The sequence below is a fragment of the Protomyctophum parallelum genome (genome assembly GCF_964188405.1).
Source record: "Protomyctophum parallelum genome assembly, chromosome: 12".
Classification (NCBI taxonomy): domain Eukaryota; kingdom Metazoa; phylum Chordata; class Actinopteri; order Myctophiformes; family Myctophidae; genus Protomyctophum; species Protomyctophum parallelum.
Window position 1 is genome coordinate 28,235,693 of NC_139712.1, and position 23,044 is coordinate 28,258,736.

The window sequence follows — 23,044 nt, forward strand, 5'->3', positions numbered from 1 at the left end:
GAAGTATATGCCATGTCACAGTAAGCCTCATAGCATAGTTGTCCAAGTCATATGTTTAAGGTTTTCAGGAAAGAAGAAATGACAAATCACTATCTGCCATCCAGTTGACTTAGGCAATCATGAGGAAGAAACTAAATTTGGCCAAATAATATTAAGATGCCTTTATTTATATTAGCTCTACTCTGCCAACACTGCTGATTCATCCTGCCGTATTGCCTATGTTCTCCACCTATCAGAATGCAGCTTGTCACGTTCAAAAATCTAGTCAAATAGTTGACTTAAAATGACTTGGGCAGAAAGTGATTTTGGAATGTAACAAGCAGTGATGGGAGAGTAGAGTTCGGCAGTAATGTCAACTGAAGAAGAAGAAGAAGAAGGAGAAGGAGAAGGAGAAGGAGAAGGAGAAGGAGAAGGAGAAGGAGAAGGAGAAGGAGAAGGAGAAGGAGAAGGAGAAGGAGAAGGAGAAGGAGAAGGAGAAGGAGAAGGAGAAGGAGAAGGAGGAGGAGGAGGAGGAGGAGAAGAAGGAGGAGGAGGAGGAGGAGAAGGAGGAGGAGGAGGAGGGTGTTCTTACAGCAGATCCATCTGACCAAACATAACTTCCATGGGTTCCTTGTAAGGTGAGACCAATCCAGGCCGTACTGTATGAATGAATCCTGCACAGACCAAGGCAGGAGGAGAATATTCAGGTACCATTGACCTTTTCAGTGGTGGAAGATTATTATAGGAATCCTGCCATTACATACAGTACATAGATTAGTCACAGTGGTGGAACAAGTAAGGAGGCTACCGAATATAAAAACATTCAGAGTAGAGTGTTGAGGTGTTTTCTCGGGGTGCATAAGTACTACTAATACTCGCGTTCCTGAGGAGCAGCGACTGTGTGCTCTTTGTGACCTGGGAGTTGTAGAGGATGAGTTTCATTTTGTTTTCTATTGTCCACTATACCATGATTTAAGAAACGTTTTATTTTAAAATATTCAGGATAAGAACCCAGATCTGTTTTGGATGTCTTAGTGTTTTATGTTAAATTGGTTGTTCAGTAATGAAGTTTTTATTTTTGGAAAATGTATAGAGAAGGCATGGCAGTTACGTTGGAGAACGATGTATCCATGAGTAACTGTCTATTTGTGTATATGTATTATAATATATGTACAATTTTGTGAGTGTCTTGTAAGCCTGTGCGGGCTGGGTATCTTATGATGTAGGACACTTTAATAAAAACTCTAAAAAAAAATCTATCTATCTATCTATCTATCTATCTATCTATAGTAAAGTATGTTTTTAAGCAAATACTGCAATGTAGAAATATTCTGTTAAAGTCCGGTAATCAAAATTTGCTTGAGTAAAAGTAAAACAGTATTGCCATCAAAATATACCTAGGCCTACAGAGATATTTCACTTTATGATCTTGTCGATCTGCTATTTTAAAATGGCTGATACATGTTACTGTAAGTGGTAAATGTATGTTTAGTAATAAAAACCTAATAGCAGGGGGCTAACTTATAAAGATTTGGCTTTAGGTGACAAGTTTTTGAATTTTGGCATAGTGTTAGGTATGGGTATACGGTTTTCAAAAAGCTGTGCAAACGCGTTGGGCACGCCCCCCTAGTGGTCTGTTTGCACAGACTCAAATATTAGATATGTAGGTTGAAAACCAAAATAAACAACCAGTATGGCATCGTTTTCAAGATGGCATCCACGGTGGCTAAAATGCCTAGAAACTGAGATTTAATATGTAAAAAATCACAACAATTATGCACATGGTAACTACTTTTAGAATTTTGGCAAGGTGTTAGGTATCGGTATAAGTTTTTTTTAAATCATCGCAAACTAATTTGGCTCGCCCCCTAGTGTTCTGTTTGCAATTAAACAACTATTAGATATGTCAGTATATGGTTGAAACCCCAAATAATTAATTGTTTTCAAATAATTGCAGTGGAGTAAATGTACAATATTTTCCTCAGAGATGTAGTCGAGTAGAAGAAAATACTAGAAAATAAGTATAGAAAATTGGGAATACTCCACTAAAGTAAAAAATACCTCAATATTGTACTTAAGTACAGCACTTGAGTAAATGTACTTAGTTACTTTACACCACTGGCTAGTCGTCAGGTTAACGTACGAAATGCTGTCCACGTCCTGCGAGCTGTGAATACTGATCAGGGTGCCGCCGATGGCCTTGCAGAAATCCCGCGCCTCTGCCCAAGTCTTCTTGCCGTCACTCTGTCTTTTATAAAGCTTTATTGATGGGAGTAAAATGTTTAAGAGATACAGTGATGATTATGCCTTTAAGACCTGAGAACAGTTTTCTGAAAAATCTATGTTTCTATGTCAGTGGTGGTCAAACTATTTCATGTCAAGACACCCAAAAATATTATATGGGTTATGAGGTTTGGCTGAGTCAGACGCTAGTTATTCAACCACTTTCATGACACAACTGTTGTCAGAATGTCAATAAGGAAGCCGTGTTATGGCCATATTTGAAGGGTTGAACAGATATACTTTACTAGAGGCGATTGCTGTGACTATGGCATACTGTATAACAATAGAGCGTAAAAAATGAATGGAAAGCGCCCATAGACTGTAAATGAAGTCTATTTTACAGCAATTTCACATTCGCCATCTTTCTATATCCAGAGACGTGACAGTCCGAATTGGAACCGGAAAAGACTGCTATTGATTGACCTTATGCACACCACTGCCATCTTGCCAGCAAGGTGCTAACTAGGTGCAACTTCCCATTGACATCCATCCATTCATCCAAACAGAAAAGTCCTATATAATTGTATTAAACAACGTCAAACTCACCAACATTGCAGGAAAGCTTGAATTATCCTCTTTCAATCTGTAAAGTTTTTATTTTAAGCTACTTCCTGTCAATAAATTATGTGCAGGTTTTTTTTTTTCTTCTGAATGTCAGAGTTTGGGAGTGCTTGTTGGATTTCACTCAACGGCCCTGCATACCACCTGTTTTGAATTTGCATATAATGCAGGAGGCAGCAGGAGGTACTAAAAACGAGTGCTTCCAAAATCCAATACTTGCTTTTCACAAAGCTGCAATGTTGGTGAGTTTGACGTTTAAGCAAAAAGCCACGAGAGGTCTCAGGTTACCGGGTATTTTACACTGGCTGGGGGCTAGTGTAAAATACCCGCTAGTGTAAAATACGCTTTGCGTCACCAGAGCGAGCCACATCACTTCCTTGTTTTGCTCGGCGAGTAGCCCCAGTGATTGAAGGAGTGGGTTATCGGTGGAATTTACACCGGTCTCGTGACGGTAAACAGCCAATCAGAAACAAGTATTGGGACTACCCGTTTTAGAATGTTATACAATCACCTGTTTGGATGAATGGGCTGTCAATGGGAAATTGCATCTAGTTAGCACCTTGCTGGCAAGATGGCCGCGGTCTGCATAAGGTCAATTGGTTGGGACCAGAGCGGGGGTGGATCATTGCTGGGTGAGCCCACGCCTCCTACAGCACACCCTATCTAATCATCGATTTTAAAATAAATGGGACCATAATTTACCAAAACGCATATCATGGTGATTGGAAGAAGACTTTAAACTAGCAACTGGAAGCATAAAGTAATTACTTGTGCAAGCAGAGCGCACAAGTAAGGTGGTCGTGCCGGCTTTTTTATGCGTATGCCCGTGGTATGTATACTGATTTTGAGAGTGACGTAATGAAGATATGTATCAATGCCGGGGTATAACTGGCTTTCGATGGTGACGTAATAAATATGTTTCAGTGTCGGGTGAATTAAAGGTAATGTATGTCTGTATGTATACATGTATGTAATCTGAAACCTATCTTTATTACATCACCATCGAAAGCCAGTTATATCCCGGCATTGATACATATCTTCATTATGTCACACTCAAAATCAGTATATATACCACGGCATACGCATAAAAAAACCCAGCCGACCACATTATAGTACTTTTCAACGTACAACTTACATACGTATACGTTACCTGTTAGCTAACCAATATTGAAACATATAGTAATAGCAGATCTACAAGCTCGTGGCGCGCCACTCGGTAGGCACTCGACAGAGTGCAGTTCTAGTTATGACAATGTTTATTAAAGTAATAAAATTAAGTGTAAAGTTCGTCCATAAACCCATCCGCTTGAATTACAGACTACAGGCCATTCATAGGAGCCGTTCATATGAACTGACACTACCTAATACGGCTTCAATTCACAAACAAGATGCTGGGCCCTTGTGTGTGTACTGTATAACCAATTGACCGCAGTTCAGTTTGTCCTTTCTTACCTTGAAGCAGACATTCAGATCAGACACACACACAAACTGAACTGATCAGAGATCAGTTCAGTTTGTCCTTTCTTACCTTGAAGCAGACAAGACACACACACAAACTGAACTGATCAGAGATCAGTTCAGTTTGTCCTTTCTTACCTTGAAGCAGACATTCAGATCAGACACACACACAAACTGAACTGATCAGAGATCAGTTCAGTTTGTCCTTTCTTACCTTGAAGCAGACATTCAGATCAGACACACACACAAACTGAACTGATCAGAGATCAGTTCAGTTTGTCCTTTCTTACCTTGAAGCAGACATTCAGATCAGACACACACACAAACTGAACTGATCAGAGATCAGTTCAGTTTGTCCTTTCTTACCTTGAAGCAGACATTCCGTTTGGCAGCTGGGTACCACCCAGACGGGCAGCTGAGTGGCGGAGTGGTGGGCGGGGCCAACGTGGTGACCACCCCGTCGGCTCGCTTCTTGCAGATGTACTTCTGCTTGCTGTCGCAGCTCACCACGTCCCAGAGGCCAGCGTACGCTCCAGTTGTCATAGCAACGCAACCTTGTTTTCTGGCTTTTTTCAAACACAGCAAAATAGAGACAAGGGGAAAACAAAATCATAGATGCATTGATCTCTGAAAGTTGCGACTGGGTCGAGATGAAACGCGCGCACATTAAACAAGTTCTGCACGGGTTGAGTTGCAGCGGTCCAAAGGTTTCGGGAATCAGAATTTATAGTAACATCACAGGTTTACAAAGTAAAAGAGTGGCCGAAATGTATTTGTTTTTGTGCATAGTTCCATAGAAAAAGAAGGGAAGAAGAAGAAGGGGGAGGGGGAAAGGAAGATCAAGACATGGAAAAATCCACATACTACCTGAGATAAGTTATAAAGGTGCGTGAGCATAGCAGCAGATGTATACTTACTGTGCACTGTATACCTATGAACTTAGCTAGAATAAAATAAAACACAAGAAGAAAGAAAAGAGTCGGTGGGTTGTGCATGGAATTAAGGTGCAAATAAATGTAAGTGCGTGTCAGCCGCATAATCCACAAACGTTAGACTGGCAGTCTTGCACTGGTATAGTCCACAAGTGGGTCCATGAGGTAGGGCAAAGAAAAGGTCAAGTCCCTATAGCTTGTCCCTGGTATACAGTAGTATACCACACAGGTAGGTTCATGGAAGAGCCAGTCCAACTCACTTGTCCCTGGTATAATTCACAGGTAGGTTCAAAGAAGAGCAAGGTCTGAGACCAGCCAGACGACACCGCCTGTCATCAGTGAAAGCTGTTCCTCAGCCTCGTGGAGCTACTCTTGATACTGCGGTAGGACGCCTTGCCTGGTCGCGGTAGTTTGACTACTGCTTCATACTGCCTGTCTAACAATGGCATGAAAACTAGTGTTTTCCATGGCCATGGTATAATATGTGATAATGGCTATTAAAACAAAAGGAAGAGTAGGCTACAGTTTAAGTGACATTCTACTGTACCTGGCATTCCTAAATTGAAGTGGGTGAACTTGACTTCTCTTCCTGTGGTCCACTCAAATGTGTGTATGTCTTCTGTGTTGGAAAGGCCTGTCCAGAAATACTTTTCTGGCCTCAGGCCCACCAAACTGACCAAGAAGGCATTTTCATATCTGTAGAAGGACACATACAGCAGTATTAAGTCACCAACATATCGTCACTATAAATCCAAAACTGTAGCCTACCTTTTTTATTATTTAAAAATAAATAAATAAATGTTAATAGTGAAAATCTATACAAGCTCACAAGCAAAGCATTTTGAGCTTGTACTGTAGAACGGCTAGACAAGAAGTATGAAAAAACATAAAAAGTAAATAATAAATATTCAGATAAAAGATTATTTAATTCTCAAAACATGATCAATCAGGATACTCATTTTCATAGTCTGACAGAAAGAGACACAACAGAACATTCACATCTCATTAGGATCAAGCTCCATAGGGCCTTTAACCTTTAAAACCACAAGTCATTTTAGATTTTAGCTTTATATTTAAAGAAAATCACACCCGTGTGAACTGAGTGGTGCAACTCCCCCCCTCTCTCTCTCTCTCATTAGCATGCAACAGTGCAGCACTCTCTCTCTCTCTATGTTTCTGGCACAACAGCGCCCCTACACAAGGTGAACACAGACAAAGCTGTTCCTTGGAGTGGTTGCACCACTCAGAAAATAATGTTTAAAATAAATTTGGTTTAGAATAGTGGTTTACAAAAAAGTATTTTAATTATTGTTATTCAGAGCAGGGGTTCTCAACATTTTTGGCTGGCGACCCCCAGAAATGCTTTGACCATGTCTTGCGATTGATTTCGCCCCACACACATTTCTGTGTTGTCTCTGCTGTTGCATCCTACTGGCTCACCTGCCAGTGAGGAGCCCCCACCGGGAGGACATAGAGCCGCTGTCCTACTCCTCCCGCCCAACACTCCACAGTTGCCGACCTAGCCTGTAGTAGTACGTCAGTACGTGCAATGACAATCTACTAATCGAATGATTCCCGAGCGCGGCACGGCTGCAGCTCAGCGCTCCTTGAGCGGCTCACCACTCCAAAAGATGGGTCAAATGCGAAGAACAAATTTCACTGCGGTAACGTGTGTGACAAATCGTACGACTTTGACTTTGACTTTGACAATCACCACCCTCCCCCAAACTAGGGATGACCAAAAGGAAAGATTGTATTAACCGGTTACCGCCAGGACTTGCCGGCTAATTAACAGTTATCCGTTAAGAAAAAAAAAACGCTATTTTGCGCATTAAAAATAGACAAATACACCGTTTACACGCGGCCTGCTGTCAATCAGTGCACTAGTGCGTAGGCTACAGTCTTCTATACGCACACATGTATCGCGGACCGGTCGGGAAGGATTAGGAAGAGAGAGAGAGAGAGAGAGAGAGAGAGAGAGAGAGAGGGAGAGAACGTCTGAGAGAGAGTGAGAGAGAGAGAGAGAGAGAGAGAGAGAGAGAGAGGGGGGTGGGGTGGGGTGGGGGGGGGGGGGGTCCCGTTAGCAACAAGCTAACAGCATACCGGTACGTTCGTTCTATGATCCATAAAACGACAGATCCACAACGCGATCTGCCGTTTAAGGAACCAACGTGCATGAAGGGCAGATCTGCGGGCGCGCAATGCTGTGTGTGTTCGTCTTTTTTTCTTTTTCCCTCCTGCTTCCACAGTCCACTACATGCAGTTGTTTTGGTGTTTTTGTTTTGGGGGAAGTAAGTCACGGCACATGCGTGGTTGCACTGACAGTAAAGGTGGAAAGAGGGGCTTGGTGCTTTGGCCGCGGTGCCCGCTCTCGGCGCTTCAAAATAAACCATTAGCCGTTTAGTGTTGTCGGTAACCATTTTAATAAACGGCTAACGGTTATCGGTTGGACACCCCTACCCCAAACATGGGCAAATTGTGTTCGCATAGACACCCGACACGGTGGATTCGTACACAGCCACAGGGGCAGGGAGTCAGGAACTTTATTACGGTATGCGCACCAAACATTTTCAGATATACCTGTCAGACACATCCAGAAGGTCACCGCCAGCATCCTTGCACGTCTGCTTCGCCTCACCAGAGGTTTTTGTCTCAGCTCCAACATTGTAGCAATAGGAACCAAACCTCTTCCAGCCCTTTAAATGATGACAAGAATAAGAATACCTTTACCAAAATATACATACTTAATTTTTGTTTCTGGTCATCATTTTGCTGTGCTTTCACCCCGACTTAAAAGGAAAACTGCACGACTCACCAGCTTGCATCCTGGGTTCACATCCTCCTGGGACCCCTGGCCTGGCTTATTGGAGGCCATCTTCTTGCACATGTACCCATACTCCTTCTCACACCTGTGATCTGCCCACTTCCCCTCCTGTAAAGGCAGGTTATACAAAATCTGAGCGCACACACACCCAAAATAAACAAAAAGGAATAGGAGAGCAATGAGAATTCATCTCACGCAAAGATTTGACTTTGAGTACATGTGAATGGAGCAATGGAGGCTATTATTTGCGTGCACATCTAGGTTGGTCTGCTAGCCTTTTCCTTGGCAATAAAGTTAGTAAATTTTAATCGGAGGATGTTACCTGATCGAGTGTAAGCCAGAGAGTTCAGGCTTGCACTTTATATTTTTCAAGCATTTATTTTTCGTAAATTGTATTAAGAATCACTTTTTAACTTAATAAAGGGGAGTCGACCTCTATTTATGATTTTATAGGTTTTTTTAAACGGTTAAATGTATTTGCGTAAAATAGTGCTTTCACAATGATTGTGCATTACACGCGCGCGCACACACACACACACACACACACACACACACACACACACACACACACACACACACACACACACACACACACACACACACACACACACACACACACACACACACACACACACACACACACACACACACACACAGAATTGAATTGTTTTAACAAGTGATTTATGTTATAATTATTATTGTTACTATACCTGTCCTCTGATGAGGACACAGTCTTCTTGGATATTGATGGCATGTGACGGCTCTCCGGTCTGCCACTGTGTGTAGGTGACCTGGGACTGGTCAGACCACTCAAATAGCATCTGGTTCCTCTGATCGTTAAACCCAATCCATAGCACGTCTGTTGGCACTGCAGGCACAGAGACACACAACAGATCAATTGCAATGCAGACTTGACTTTGTTACATGGGGCTCTATTATGCAGTATGCCCCTCCGCAAAATATCTTTGCCAAAAATAGCAGCTCTTCATAGCGTGGTGCTTGTAGATCTGCTATTTTTTGCCGGAACAGGCCCAGAATAGGGATGTTTGGTTAAGTATCTATATACCAATACAACCTACCTGTGGACTACAATACATAAGACAAGGTCTGCTATAAGAAGATTTAAACCCAATAAAGCCTTGTTTCCATTGGGGTCCTTCATACTCAATTAATCAAAACAAATAATAGGCTACAATAAACAGTTTGGGGGGTTAGGCTTTGACTTTTTACTGGGGCCAGTTTCGAATTGCAGCCACCTGTAAGTGCTGATTGAGAGCGACTTCGAAGGAGAGTAGGGATTCACATTCCTTTTCGAACTAATTTAACCCCTTGTTTGAGCCAAATCTGGGGGTCGAATGTCACAGAAAATGATGCTAGAATGTATCTGATTGATTAACTGCCATTTAAATGTAATAGTTTTTATGCACGCAGCTCATGTGGCCGGCTTTACTTAAAAGAATCTTGCATATTACAAAACCAATTTGTTAAATGTAGCATACATTTGAGTGATTTCAGTGTGGAAATCCAAAGCTCTGAGAGTCTAAACATGTACCCGTAGACATAGCAATGAACATGCAACATGACTTGTGAACTCACGGTATCCGGACTGGGATATAATGAAGCTCTGCTCTTCTACACTGTGTATACTGGCGAGGTCTGCCCCTTCTTTGCGGCAGGCAGCCAGGGCATCCCGCCACACCATTTTGCCACGCTGCAGGTCGTAGCAGTAGCCTGAATATGGGACCCAGTGATTGGGACAGAAGCTGGGCTGGTCTTTGCCTATGGATGGATAGATAATCATCAAAGAGTTTAATACATGGAGACACGTTGTTGGTCATCTTTGTTTATTTCCTTTTAGAGAGTGGGAAGAACATCACCACAAATACCATTATTGTTTTGAGATGTAGTTGAAATTGCTCAGAGGGAGATAGTTAAGACACTTAAGGGCAGTGGTGGAAGAAGTAATCAAATGTTTTACTTGAGTTAAAATATGTAGAAGACTACAAGTACAAGTAAAAGTATGGTATTCAGAATTTACTTTACTAAAAGTTTTCAAAAGAAAATTTTGATCAAAGATCCCGGCAGGAGATAGATTTGAACAGTTTTTCATATAATTTAAAATGACGGGTGATCTAAAGGTCAGAGGTCAAAAGTAAGAGCACAATACTTGGTCGGGTCGGCATGAGGAGTCATGTGTGATATGTGATATGTGTATCAAAGTTTCAAGACGGTCAAACAGTTCATGAGCTATGCGTGTTCAAAGTTTGCATTTTCAATTGAGTGCTATAGCGCCACCCTTTGGCCAATGGTTGTGGGCTTCGAATCGTCACCGTTTGGCATATTGCTGTGGTAATAATGGCAGGTGTTTACCTAGAGGTGCAGGAGGCAGACTGGTGGAGTTTCCTTTGCGACATATGTAACCCAGTTTCTTATCACAGAGACTGCTCTCCCACTTTGACGCTTTTCCAGCATTCAGGGTTGCACAGTTGCTTCCAGGCTCCGACGAGGGGTGGCCTTTTGGACGCACGCACGCACGCGCACACACACACACACACACACACACACACACACACACACACACACACACACACACACACACACACACACACACACACACAGTATAATGTTTGTAGCCATCAAACATAAAGTCCCGCTCAGGGGCATCATTTGTGGTCCCCCTAGTACTACAGTATAGTGTTCTTATGTTTGCTGGTTTGAAGATTCTGTTCTATTCTCTGTTTGCTGTAGTTTGTAAGCTCATGTGTCCTCACTTTTTGCATGTAGTTCAGTTTCATGTAGTTGAGGTGAGTTTGCATGTTGAGTGTCCATGCAGTGAAACATTGTGCATGTTATGTTGTGCATTGTGAGTTTTGTAATTAATTGTAATTTTCATTCAGCTTCATCCTGGTTTCCAGTATTTGCATGCAATGGAGTTACATGTTGGTCCTTGTGCTTTACTCACCCGGCCCCCAGTTTAAATATCTGAATGGGTTTCCATTGCTCCACTGCCAGCCACTCTCAAAGTCCAGACTGTTGAGTCCAATCCACAGAGATGTTCCATAGGTGCTGGTCAAACCTGTGTCGACAACAGTTACCGTTACTGTACACTGTAAACATACTTCAATAAAATAAACAATGAAAACATATATATTGTTCACATAAAAAAAAAAACAATAAAACGAATTGTGATGTCTTTTTTATTATCTGACAAAGGTCACAGTCATTAAATACAATGTTTGTTCATATGCTTATTGCTTATCCACCTGGCTCTCATTGACTTCCATACTGTACATTCCATTGGACGTCCGGTTCTAGTTTGCCCTCCCAGGTGCGTCAGTGGCACATGCCAGCACCAGGCGTAGGACATTTCCGTACATTCTTTACACGGCCTTGCCTCATTTCAGGAAATTATCTAGAACGTGCCATGTGTGCCACTGTGCCTGCAGTATCCAAACATGGATACTGCAGATGGCTTGGTAGAATTCATGGTCAAGGAGAGATACAGAAAAACTAGCCTGAAAGCATCGATCAGCATTTTTTTCTCAGAGTGCCTCTGCCTACGCACAGGAGCAATCTGAAGTGCTGCAGGCATGACTGTGTCGACCATGCAGTGGTTTTCAATCTATTTTGTCTCAGGTCACCCCTGTGTAAATTACCTTTTCACGGCGCCCCTGAATTGAGGTAAATATCAATTATGTAAATCTTCCCCCCAAAGATACAGATACAGCAAGGAATAGATAGAGTGAAAATAACTTTTATACTTAGGTTCTGGTGGGAACAATTACCAAAAAGAAACTGCCATTGTTAAAATAGATAAATTCCAAATATTATCCAGGTATTCTGAGGCACCCCTAGGGACTGGTGTCACAGCACCCTAGGGTGCCACGGCACCCACTTTGAGAAGCCCTGGTGTGTAGACTGAGAGTATATTTGAGGTGTGCCATGCGGTGTGTGTGTGTACCTGAGATGTACGTCTGCTCATGGAGCTCCACGATGCTGAGGAGGTCGCTGCCCTGCTGTATGCAGCTCTGCCTGGCCTGGTGCCAGGTCAGCACGGACTGGGCGTTCCGCTGGTACTGCACCCCCGTCACTGGGTCCACGTCCCAGCCGCTGTCCGCTGTGTGGAAGCATGGAAGATAAAGGCAAAGGCAGAGTAGAGTGAATTAGCAAAGTGGTTCTAATTAACAATTCATACCCTAACACTATGGCAATGAGTACAATCACAATATGGAGCTTTTTAACACTCATTTTAACTAAATCACTTACACTACGTTTAAGTCATTCAATTGTGACTTCACTGTTATCTTATCATCTGTCGTCGTCGTCCCCCGTCGTCGTCGTAACCCCCCCCCCCCCCCACCACCACCACCAAATATGACCACAGGTTGAGAACCACTGGGGTCATCAGGGAGGAAAACTGAGACCATAAGGTATCTCCTCTTTAGAGTACATAGATGATTTAAAAATGATACATTATTTAAGTCCAGTGATCGTTAGTCCTAATACGTGGTGTGTGGAAGTCAGTGACGGAGGATTTTAATTTTTGCACTCGCAAATTGAGAAGGCCTGTTCTTTTCTTTTTTTGAATATTCTGTTTTTATTTGCAATTTTTCACAAAATACACAGAACACCCGTCCACAGCCCTCCCCCTCCCCACATACAAACCCACATACATAGAATACAACACAGTTAAAGCATAATAACAATAATAATATTATACAAAAAACGTGAAAAACAAACAAAAAACTAAACTAAACAAAACAAGAGACAAATCTACTATACAGAGAAAATTGTTTCCAGTAGCAATCGATCCAGACTGAGATAGCTATAACAATACTGATACAGGTAAGGACAAAGTCTCCATGTAATTCAAATAGGGCTGCCAAATCTTCAAAAAATTCTCAAAACCCCTTGAACTTCTCAAAATATATGTAATCTTCTCAAGAGGGACACAACTGTTCAATTCTGAGAACCATCTTGCGATAGGTGGGGGGGAGTCAGACTTCCACATTATTGCAATACATTTTCTAGCAACCCCGAGTGCAACCTCTATAACTTTTATTTTGTGTCTACCTAAATTTGCACTGAAGTTTCCTAAAAGGCAAAGTTCAGGATCCAACGGGAAGGGAGCATCTATAATTTTAGCCAGTGTATCACAAGGGCCTGTTCTTTTCATAATGCACCTGTCACAATAATTACGTTTAAGTGACAGGTCTGCCTAAGATTCAGCGAGATAGCATTTTGTTGTCAGTAATAGAAGATCCAACGTGCATACAGTATTCTACTATGACCAGTTCACCCCAAAAGATAATGAGAGGAGAGCTTGTTGTCTTTTCCTGGCCTTTTTCCTGTCCCAGTGTTAGAGCAGTGTCAGCTACACGGGCCGGAAAAGAAAGACAGTACTGTTGACACTTAACAAGGCAGGAAGTGGTGGTGTTTTTCTACTTGGGGGAGAGGGGGTAAGAGGAATGGACCTGGTCAGCAATGACCCCCTCGTTGATGAGTGTCCTTGAACATGACTGAATCCCTAACTGCATGGTTGCCTCCACTGTTGGTGTGTTGAATGTGTATGTGAAATGGGTGAATGAATGCAAAGTAACCTACTGTACATTTTAAAGCATTTTGAATGGTTGGAAAGAGAAAGGCGCTATATAAATGCAATACATTTACCCCAAGACAGCTTCTTCTATTCCCATCACCCTGGCCATATAGAATCACATGTCAAACTTGTTACAGTGACCTAGTGACAGTTTATTTTTTGTTTTGAGAATATAAAATGTGTAGTGCGGATATATACTGTAGTGGATGGTAGAACATCTGCAGTGGTGCGAAGTAACTATAAGTGCATTTACTTAAGTACTGTACGTAAGTAAAATTCTATGGTATTTTTACTTTACTGGAGTATTTCCAATTTCCTACTATACTACAACTATTTATTGTAGTAGAATTATTTGAAAACGTATACTTTGTTATTACAAAACCACTTCAGACGTACAGTATATATATAATCCTTTTGCAATTTGAAAATAGCGATCTACAAGCTTGTAGATCTGTTAATCCAATCATTTTTATACATTTGAAAATGTGTGAAATGGCTTCTGCAGTGCATAGTGTTTTTACTTTTGGTACTGTTGATGCCAATACTTTTGTATAGTATTTCATTTTGAACAGGGGACAAACGTTTCGGTTATCCAGCATTCAAGTCTGTCCCCTGTTCAAAATGAAATAAATGTTTTGAACTGCCTCACTGTCTTGGTGTGTGCAACCCACTACCGTTATTTATTTCAACAGACTATTTCTACAATAGGGTATTGATACTTTTACTTAAGCAATACACGTGAGTACTTCTTCCATCACTGCAAACGCATGGAACACACATTTCTTTAGCTTGTACTTACATCTGGTGGGACAAAAGCCCCACTTCTTCTCCTGATTGTAGTCCGTCTCTGTGGCGCACCAGAGCCCTCCATCTGACCGACCCTCCAGCGTGCACTCTGCATACCACTTCTCCCCAAACTTGAAGGGGAACTGGCAGGGGCCTCCGAAGGAATTTCCCCCTATTGTGAAGATCTCTGGAAAAAAAGGGACAAATCGTGATGTTAGGTGTCAGCTGACAATTAAGGCCACAGAGGCCCGTAATGTTGTTTTAACTTTTTATACCTGACGAAGGCCACAGAGACCGAAACATTTTGTTTTTATACTGCTTGTTTTTTTCTTTCTGGGAGCATTAAGAAGGTGTGCGGACCTTCTCCCTCTTATCTACCTATTCTGTTCTATATCACCTACAGTAGCTGTCGAAATAAGACGGCTTACTGTATGGATTGCGTGAATTTTCAATTAGTGTAGGCAAAATATAAGCCTTTGCTTATCTTTGTCTGATGTTTTCAGTATTGTAAAACCAATGTTTGAAAATGTGTTATTTCGTTGTTTTAAAAACCTTAGTTACATTCAAAAAGGGCAGGCAAAATATAAGCATCGGCTTCAGCCTACACCTTTCCGGTGCTACCATCATTAGTGGACTTAACTGTATACTGTATGTATACATAATATCTGCTGTTTAAATACAATGTACTACTACTACTACTAAGTGTCCCCATTCTGGGGGCGAATAAATTACTGAAAATACCAGATATACTGCTGTATATCGGTGAAGACATTTTGTGTAGAGTGACAAAAGGCCTATCATAGATCCCTGTGGGGTCAATGTATAATAGGGTTTAAGTGGTTACTGATTAGGATCCTTCAAGAACATGTGGCTGTCCCTCCAATACTAATCTGATTCTGATCAATCAGCACCTCAATTACTTGTGACGTGAGGCCTTTTGAAAATGTGTGAATTCCATCAAATAAAAAATGGTTTCTTCATGATGAGAAATGTGCACTAGTGCATTTCACATGCATTTCTCCCCCCTTATTTAAGATTTGTTGCCTTTATTGATCAATTGTATCAATATTATTGAGTTGTGCTTGAAATGTATACTGTAATTCTGCAAACTGTTAATAAATACTTCAATCAAGTGAAGCTGGACAGACGTGTGCTGCTTTAATCCCTACCTTGGAATCCTTTGGAGCAAAGGTCACCCCGGGTGCCGAATATCCTCCAGCGGCTCCAGACGCCCGAGCCCTGGTAGATCATGACGCTCCTCTCTCCCTTGTTGCCCCAGTTGAGGTGCAGGTCACGGTCCTTCAGGCCAAAGAGGGTCTCATTCTTGCACTGCCAGTGCTGCAGCTCGTTCTTCTCGTCGCACGGGATGAGCTGCACCTTCACCCAGTCCTTGATCTCCTGGGCGCCCAGGCACAGCTTCAGCGACAGGCTGAGGACGCGCGACTCCGACACCCAACGGAACTTCTGGTTCTCGGCGCGGGGGTTGCACACCGCCACCGTCACCGAGGTGGCGCTCTCCACCTTGATGCACTTGTTCTGGTTCTCGTTGTACATCAGGAAGGAGCCCGTATCTGAAGCAGAACAGAACTGTGGTAGTGAAGACTAAAGAGACTACTGTAGAAACTCTTTCCAGTGTTGATCGTAAATCGACTTTGCAGAATAGAATCAGAAGAGAAGATTTGTGTTTAATTTTTTTTTACATTTTTGACACAATACACGATACAAGCTTTTAATGGTCAACCTATAAAATTTGGATAAAGGGGTTAAAATGATCGTGGCGCTGTATATTGAAACATTTAGCTGGGGACTCCCTGGAACCGCCTCAAGGACACCCGGGGGTCCTCGGATCCCCCTTTGAGAACCACTGCTTTAGTCAGCATCGCACACACAGCAAATACAGCTAGGACACAACTCAAACTGCAGTTTGAACATGACTTTCCCTCATTGCATCCCTGATTAATTCCTGGTCAGTATACTGTAGGCCAATTACAACTTAAAGGTGTAACTTCCTTTCGTGCCAACGAATCAAATGAATGAAACCCTGCCAGAGATAGAGGTACATACATACCTATTTCAGCAGTAGTGCAGAGGGCTCTCAGCAGGCAGAGGAGCAAAGCAAAGGACAGGTGGAGTGCCATTATGCTCGGTGCATAATTTAGGTGGTTTGAATGTGAAGATGTAGTTGTCCACTCCGGGGAGAGAGAGGGGAGCTCTTGCTAGTGCGCTAGGATGCCTGTCACAGAGCAACAGTGAGAGACATTCCCTCCCTTAACCCTACTACTAATATGTATCCTGTCACATGGGTGGGCAAAGGTTTTGTCGAGTGACAGTAGTTTCCATGCAACTGATGTCAGAATGTCAGGAATAGAGAGGGAGAAAGAGGTGAGTTCTGGGAAGAGAGAAACTCTGCAGCCTCATGCATACTGTATGCATGGGAGACAAACAATAGCTCCAATCACAGCTTCAAAGGCATACAATATTTTGTATGTTTTATTATTCATAAAAAGTGTTTAAAAGTTTCACTGTGTAAACGTAAGTCCATGCATGCCGGGAAAAGCAAAGAATGATCTGAGTTTGAAGATATCTTTTGGCCGTTTTAATTCATTTACTAAGATCCCAGGTCAGGAATGCAGTATACATCTCACACTGTAACAGCATTAGTGGAACATTAGTTTAGTGTCCGTCGATACAGAGCACTATTAGCACTCATACCAGCCCACAATAATCAACCTGACCTGGAGACCACAGACCACTTTTCTAGTTATTTTGCAGTGATGTTATACAGCTCTCTAGAAAGAGAGGACAGGAGGAAATCCTGCTTCCTACTGGAGGACGTTTGTGTTTGTCTGACCACACAGACCACACTGAACGGCATAAGCCCGTCCATATCGCACAGTTCAGAAGTTATATCCATGTCCACTGGTCTACGATACTCCAGTTGGAGATTTAATGAACATGTACACTATTCCCCTTCTGTTTTTTTGTTTGTTTGTTTGCTAGTTTGCTTGTTTATTGATTTGTTTCTTACCTTTATTTTTAGCTGTTACGTCCCCACCAAAGAGGTCCAGGTGTTATTTTGTGCAAAAGCGCAGCCAGTATTGGCTATTTCCCCTACCATAAGCCCTCAATGAATTGAATTGAATTGAATTGGGCATTGGGGTGTTGTGCTAATTTGCTTATTTACATCACTCAAAAATATTATTTTTGTATATACTGTATCCTCTCTTCATAATGTAAATAGTATCCCAAGCGGCACACTTTGCTACTTATTTCGATGGAAATAAGCGAATTTGCACAAAAACCCAACCCCCATTGAGGGCTTATATACTGTATTAGGGGAAATAGCCAATAATGCACTTTTGCACAAAATAACACCTGGACCTCTTTGGTGGAGACGTAACAACTTCAAATAAAGGTAAGAAAGCCATCTAGCATGGAATTCTCCTTTAAGTTGTTTGTCCTCGCTGCCCCCAAAGTTGTGGGTCACCAATCAGGGACCATTATGCAAATATGGCACAGGTTTATCACCAGGGGCATTTTTTTTAATCTGCCTGTTGGAAATGCAAGTTCCACACAGAGATTCCAGACTAATATATATTAGTCTGCCCATGCCAGGCTATACAATTATCTTGTGTACTAATTGAATAATGACACTTTTTATACTTACATTTCACTTATTTATTTATGTATTTATTAATGTTATCAAAATATATGCCATCGATACAATCTCACGCTTCGTGCTCATTTTGCCAATGTGTTCTTAACCTAGCAAAGAAAGATAAATCCTAACACTGATTTACATATTCACTGCACCTTATTGTAGTAGAAAAAAGAAGAAAAAAAAAGAAAAAGAAACGTAACTTTCTTCCATGAACTTGTGACATTACAGGTACATTCTCACTCTCAAAGTGACGTGGTTTAGTTCTAGCCTGGTAAACCATCCCGGTCATAGGCGAGGGGATCTGGGGGGTTGGGGTGGGGGGGGGTAGAAAAATAATTTTGAAGGAGGGAATGATTAAAAACACACACAACAGTCACCTGACACTTTTGTGGGATCACAGTGCCTATAAGAGCTCCCTTTTAGCCTATGAAAGCACCACCATACTATCCCACTTCGTCATAATCTTATTGTCAAATAGTGTAATAAATATCGTGATAAAAACATGAGCAAGACATCTGGACACCTACAAAACGACAAGACCAAGGGCCAACCTATGCAAGGAAAGGCTCCTGCACACACATCATCTTTAAATGCACACAGCATGTCAGGCCATAGTAGATCTTCATCGGGTTATCTCAAGATGACTTGATGATGGTCTCTGGACCGAAACATTGTGTTTCCTACTAAAACCAATTTTTTCTCCGTTGGAGACACCGTGCGGGAGCTTGTCATATGAATAGATTATAAGAGTTATAATAAAATATTCCTGCTTTGCTACATCCAGTACAGGAATCCCTTCCCTTTCTAATCATCGCATTCCTATAGCATCTCATCAGGGCCGGTTCTAGCCTGCCAGGTCCTAGCCTGCCCCCGCATAGCGGTGTGGGCGAAAATAAATGTGGGGGTCAAATCCCTGTAAATCCCCGAAATGCATAGAAAAGAAAACTATGCTATCATCATATCAGTTTATCCATCTATTTATCTTCTCCTTCTTGACCGAAGGAGTAACCCAACTCCCCCTATAGAACTGGTCATGCATGTCATTGACCATCCATATCAACCCATTGTTCTCCGCGTTTTGTTATGCCTGAGTTATACTTTGTTGTGAGCCGCGTTGAGCGTTGTAAATGGCAATACTATAAGTTCACAACGTGGCACAACTAGGGTCCAACATTGAGGAACCCGGAATCGGTTCCATCACATTTGAAACCGGAACCGGTCAGTATACATGTGGACTTCACGTCTACTAAACCGTTACAATTAGTGGTTCTCTCTAAATTCAAGGAACCCCATAACTCTGAGAATATATACAAATGAGGTCCATTTGGTTCCATTTGTGCACTCTCAGACTTACAGACTTCTAAGCCAGGGTCCATTTAGAACCCCTTATAGTAAAGGGAACCATTAAGGAATAGGACCGTTAAGATGGAATCGTTGAGGAATCGTTAAAAACCTAAAGGAGCCGAATACTATAGGCACAACAACGCTTGGCACACAACACCATGAGCTCGTAGATAAGCTATTTCTGATGCGCAACAACACCGACGCACAACTCAGCATGAATCAGGCGTTAACGTTTGCAAACACTGTGTCGGATGTTTTTGGTCTCAGAAGTACATGCGCTCAGTATTGAAGACCCTCAGCTTGGTCATGAAGTTGAAATAGACGAAGGCCAGGCATACCAGGAGGTTCTTCATCAGGTAGAGCAGGGGTGTGACGAAACCGAAGAAGGCGATGAGGCCAATGCGGACAAACAGGAAGGGCAGATCCTGCAGGACCACCCCCAACGAGGACAGCAGCGGGCTGCGGGGCATGACCACCAGCCGCAGGCACGACAGGTAGCTGAAGATGTAGATGGGGAACACCCACCCCGAGTAGTAGACCAAGGGATGCCCGGCCACCCTGACCATCTCCACCGTGTCCAGCCAGAACAGGAAGCTGTCCACGAACACCTCTGCCCGGGCGTCGCTGGCGCACAGGAAACGCAGCGGCCCCGTGTAGGCATACGGGGACATCTGGTACGCTGCCGTCGTGCTGTTGGCCGAGTGCGAGCTCAGGCCGGAGATGCTGAACAGCCTCCCGCCGCTGCCACCGGGGATTCCAGGAATGGCTCCGTTGGTCACCGGTTGGGCCCCCGCGCCGTTCAGGCACGGGGGCGCGGCGGGCGTGGCTGGCGCAGCGGGCGCGGCGGGCCCAGGCGCAGCTGCTGCTGGCCCCGGCGCAGCAGCTGGCCCTACGGGTGTCACCGGCCCTGTCACCTGGGCTATGTGTGTCAGGACCGTGGTGGGGATGTCAGCGTCCCTCTCCAGTTCATTAGCTGAAACGATGACAAAACAATATTACTTCATTAGTTACTACATGGGCGTAGCTTGAACTTGACCCCAGGGGGTGCGAAACATTGGGAAGGAATCCCGCACGCATGCGGGAGTTATTTAGGTAGTACAGCAGCACACACACACACACACACACACACACACACACACACAGGACAGGATCCTGCAAGTTTGTTTATTTACCTGATTGCTGTCAGTGTTTCCTTATAGTGCACTTTAGAAAACTGCGGCAATAAGTAGGCTAGTTCATTGCAGAGGGGCGGGCTGGCGGGAGCATCTTTGTAATATGTCTCGAATGTCCACACAATGATTATAATCAAAATAGTAAAGTTTACTGAAAAGCTTCGGCAGGATAACAACACAGCAGCATGTACATAAGAGTCACAACAACTCACCCAAAGACGACCTGCTTTACAGCAGATTTGTAACCATAGTGATGCCGGTCTCTTAAAGCAGGGGTTCTCAACCCGTGGGTCAATACCCCCCGGGGCGGTCACCAAAAGAATGTTATTTATTATTATTTTTTGCTAGGGGTGCGGTGCCCCCCCCCCCCCCCTGCACCCCCATTAACTCTGCCCAATGTTTTTTCTTTCCGTATTTAGTCGTTAACGAAATTGTTGTGTCATGATATTTTTGGGGGGCTTTTTTACAATACACAGTAGGTATGGAAACGGGCAAAGAGATGGGGGGGAACACACACAGAAAGGTTTCAGTTCGGGATCGGGACTCAAACCTGCGACACACTGTCGTGCTGGATTACCAGCCAAGGTGCCTGGACCAATAAGCCTGCACAGGCCTGGTATGATTTTCTACAATACTGGTTATTGTGTTTTGTGTTAATGATCAAAATCCACGATAATCAGGGTCTATATTTACAAGCCCATCTCTTACCCTTACTGGGTCAATATCCTAGCCAGTTATAGTTGTACACTAAGCTGCTGTGAAGCTGTAAAGTTATTTAAGAAATATGTTGTAGGTCTAATGGCTACCATTATTTTATGACTAATACATTTTTCAGTTATCCTGCTCTTAACCTTCACAACCTTACCACTTAAATATAAAACAGCTGTCTAGAAGTTTCACACCAACGGTTGGATTTTAACCAGATATTATACGAGAAACTGACAATGGAATCCCTGAGGAGAACACTCTTCTCTTTCTGTCAACTCAGCATTGTGTTACGAGAAGCAAGCATTAGCATGGCCTAAACATTTCCTGCTCATTTCCTCACTTTTTCAAGCTCTTTTTCAAAGGGGTTTCACAGCACGTTGGCTTGTTGGAAGAATAGAATGTGCATCCAAATTACTGAGAAGAATATGTACACATATACATATATACACCCCCCCCCCCCCCTCCCCACCTTTAATAATCTTCAGACCCAATAAACACAGAGATACAGACAACTACAGAAATATAACTTGCTGTGTTGCATGTATTGTATTACAGTACATTGTATTATATGACTATAAATGTTCAGTAGAAGAAAGGCCAAGGACCGTACAGTTACAGTGATTTGTTGGTTCTAAGAGATATACCTGCATTTTTCCTTCCCAATACTCACAACTTGTGGTTCTTAAAGTGGGGTCCATGCAAAGACCCTCAGGGTTCCTTGAGTGGATTCCAAGTGGACCCTTTCAGGTCTATAACTCTGAGAGTGTACACAAAATGGAACCAAATGGACCCTTATGGGTCCATTTGATTCGTTTGGTTCATCAGTTGACTTGTACACTCCTAGAGTTATGGGGGTCCTTGAATTTAAAAGGTTTGACAACCACTGATAATAATTAATACAATTTCCATTAATAATTGTGCATCTACAGGTAAAATAACAATGCAACTACTGTATAGTACGGGAAGAGCATGAAACAGTCGTGCAACAATAACTCTAGTTCTAAAGAGCTCTGCACTCACCCTGTCCAGTGAGTCTGCAGTGGCGAATCCGCTCCACGATGTCGATACAGATGAGGGAGAAGAGCACTAGCGAGACTGGCAGCTCCATGAACGTGTCGTGTTTTAGATTGTTATTTATCTGAACCTGTGATGGACAAGCAAGCATAAAATCGTTGTGTTTGGGGTTTTTTTAATTATAAATGCATATTATTCACTGGTTGATTCATAGTTCGTTAACCCATTAAAACCGGCCGTGTCATTTTAGATTTTAGCTATACTGTATATATTCAATTTAGAACATTGGTTTAGAACAGTGGTTCTCAGAATCTTTTAACAAATCTTCTCTTCTGGGAGTCCCTGGCACAACACATTTTCACATGGGGGTCCGCGATCAAATGCATATCATTTAGGGGTCCTTGACACAAAAAAAACGTTTGAGAACTAATGTTGGTAGAATTGGCCTCTGGTTTTAATGGGTTAAAACACAGAAGCAACAAGCCAGAAACACAAAGTCCTAAAAAATATATATATCAGAAAGCTAAAGTTAGTAATTGCCTATTCATGCAGGTGACATAAAAATACTGGGTTAATGGGCCAATCATTTTACAACAGTGGTATTCGCTTAAGTCAGGACTTCTATAGCAACAGGACGCAGAACAAAGGAGTGTAGGAGGTCATTTGAGTGTGAATTTATGGCCCTTATGTGAAAGACGGCAGATAAACGAGGACCTGCGGGAA

At 42.6% G+C, this 23,044-nt stretch overlaps 1 protein-coding gene across 2 annotated transcripts in view; it reads right to left on the bottom strand.

The window, feature by feature from the left end:
* The window catches only part of mrc1a (mannose receptor, C type 1a), a gene marked incomplete at its 5' end in the record, with an annotated part of 39,017 nt that overhangs the window by 13,881 nt on the left and 2,092 nt on the right, over positions 1-23,044 (bottom strand). Inside the window, 15 exons of one of the 2 annotated variants that reach the window (XM_083778543.1) lie at positions 572-653; positions 2,123-2,238; positions 4,648-4,847; positions 5,761-5,909; positions 7,794-7,909; positions 8,029-8,145; positions 8,748-8,905; positions 9,634-9,816; positions 10,408-10,551; positions 11,000-11,113; positions 11,999-12,154; positions 14,436-14,609; positions 15,592-15,991; positions 19,865-20,400; positions 22,328-22,451. In XM_083778543.1, the coding sequence (XP_083634669.1) occupies positions 572-653; positions 2,123-2,238; positions 4,648-4,847; positions 5,761-5,909; positions 7,794-7,909; positions 8,029-8,145; positions 8,748-8,905; positions 9,634-9,816; positions 10,408-10,551; positions 11,000-11,113; positions 11,999-12,154; positions 14,436-14,609; positions 15,592-15,991; positions 19,865-20,400; positions 22,328-22,451 (2,769 nt within the window). Of the gene's footprint in view, positions 1-571; positions 654-2,122; positions 2,239-4,647; positions 4,848-5,760; positions 5,910-7,793; positions 7,910-8,028; positions 8,146-8,747; positions 8,906-9,633; positions 9,817-10,407; positions 10,552-10,999; positions 11,114-11,998; positions 12,155-14,435; positions 14,610-15,591; positions 15,994-16,490; positions 16,600-19,864; positions 20,401-22,327; positions 22,452-23,044 lie in introns of those variants that run through there. The other variant, XM_083778542.1, reaches the window with a different exon arrangement.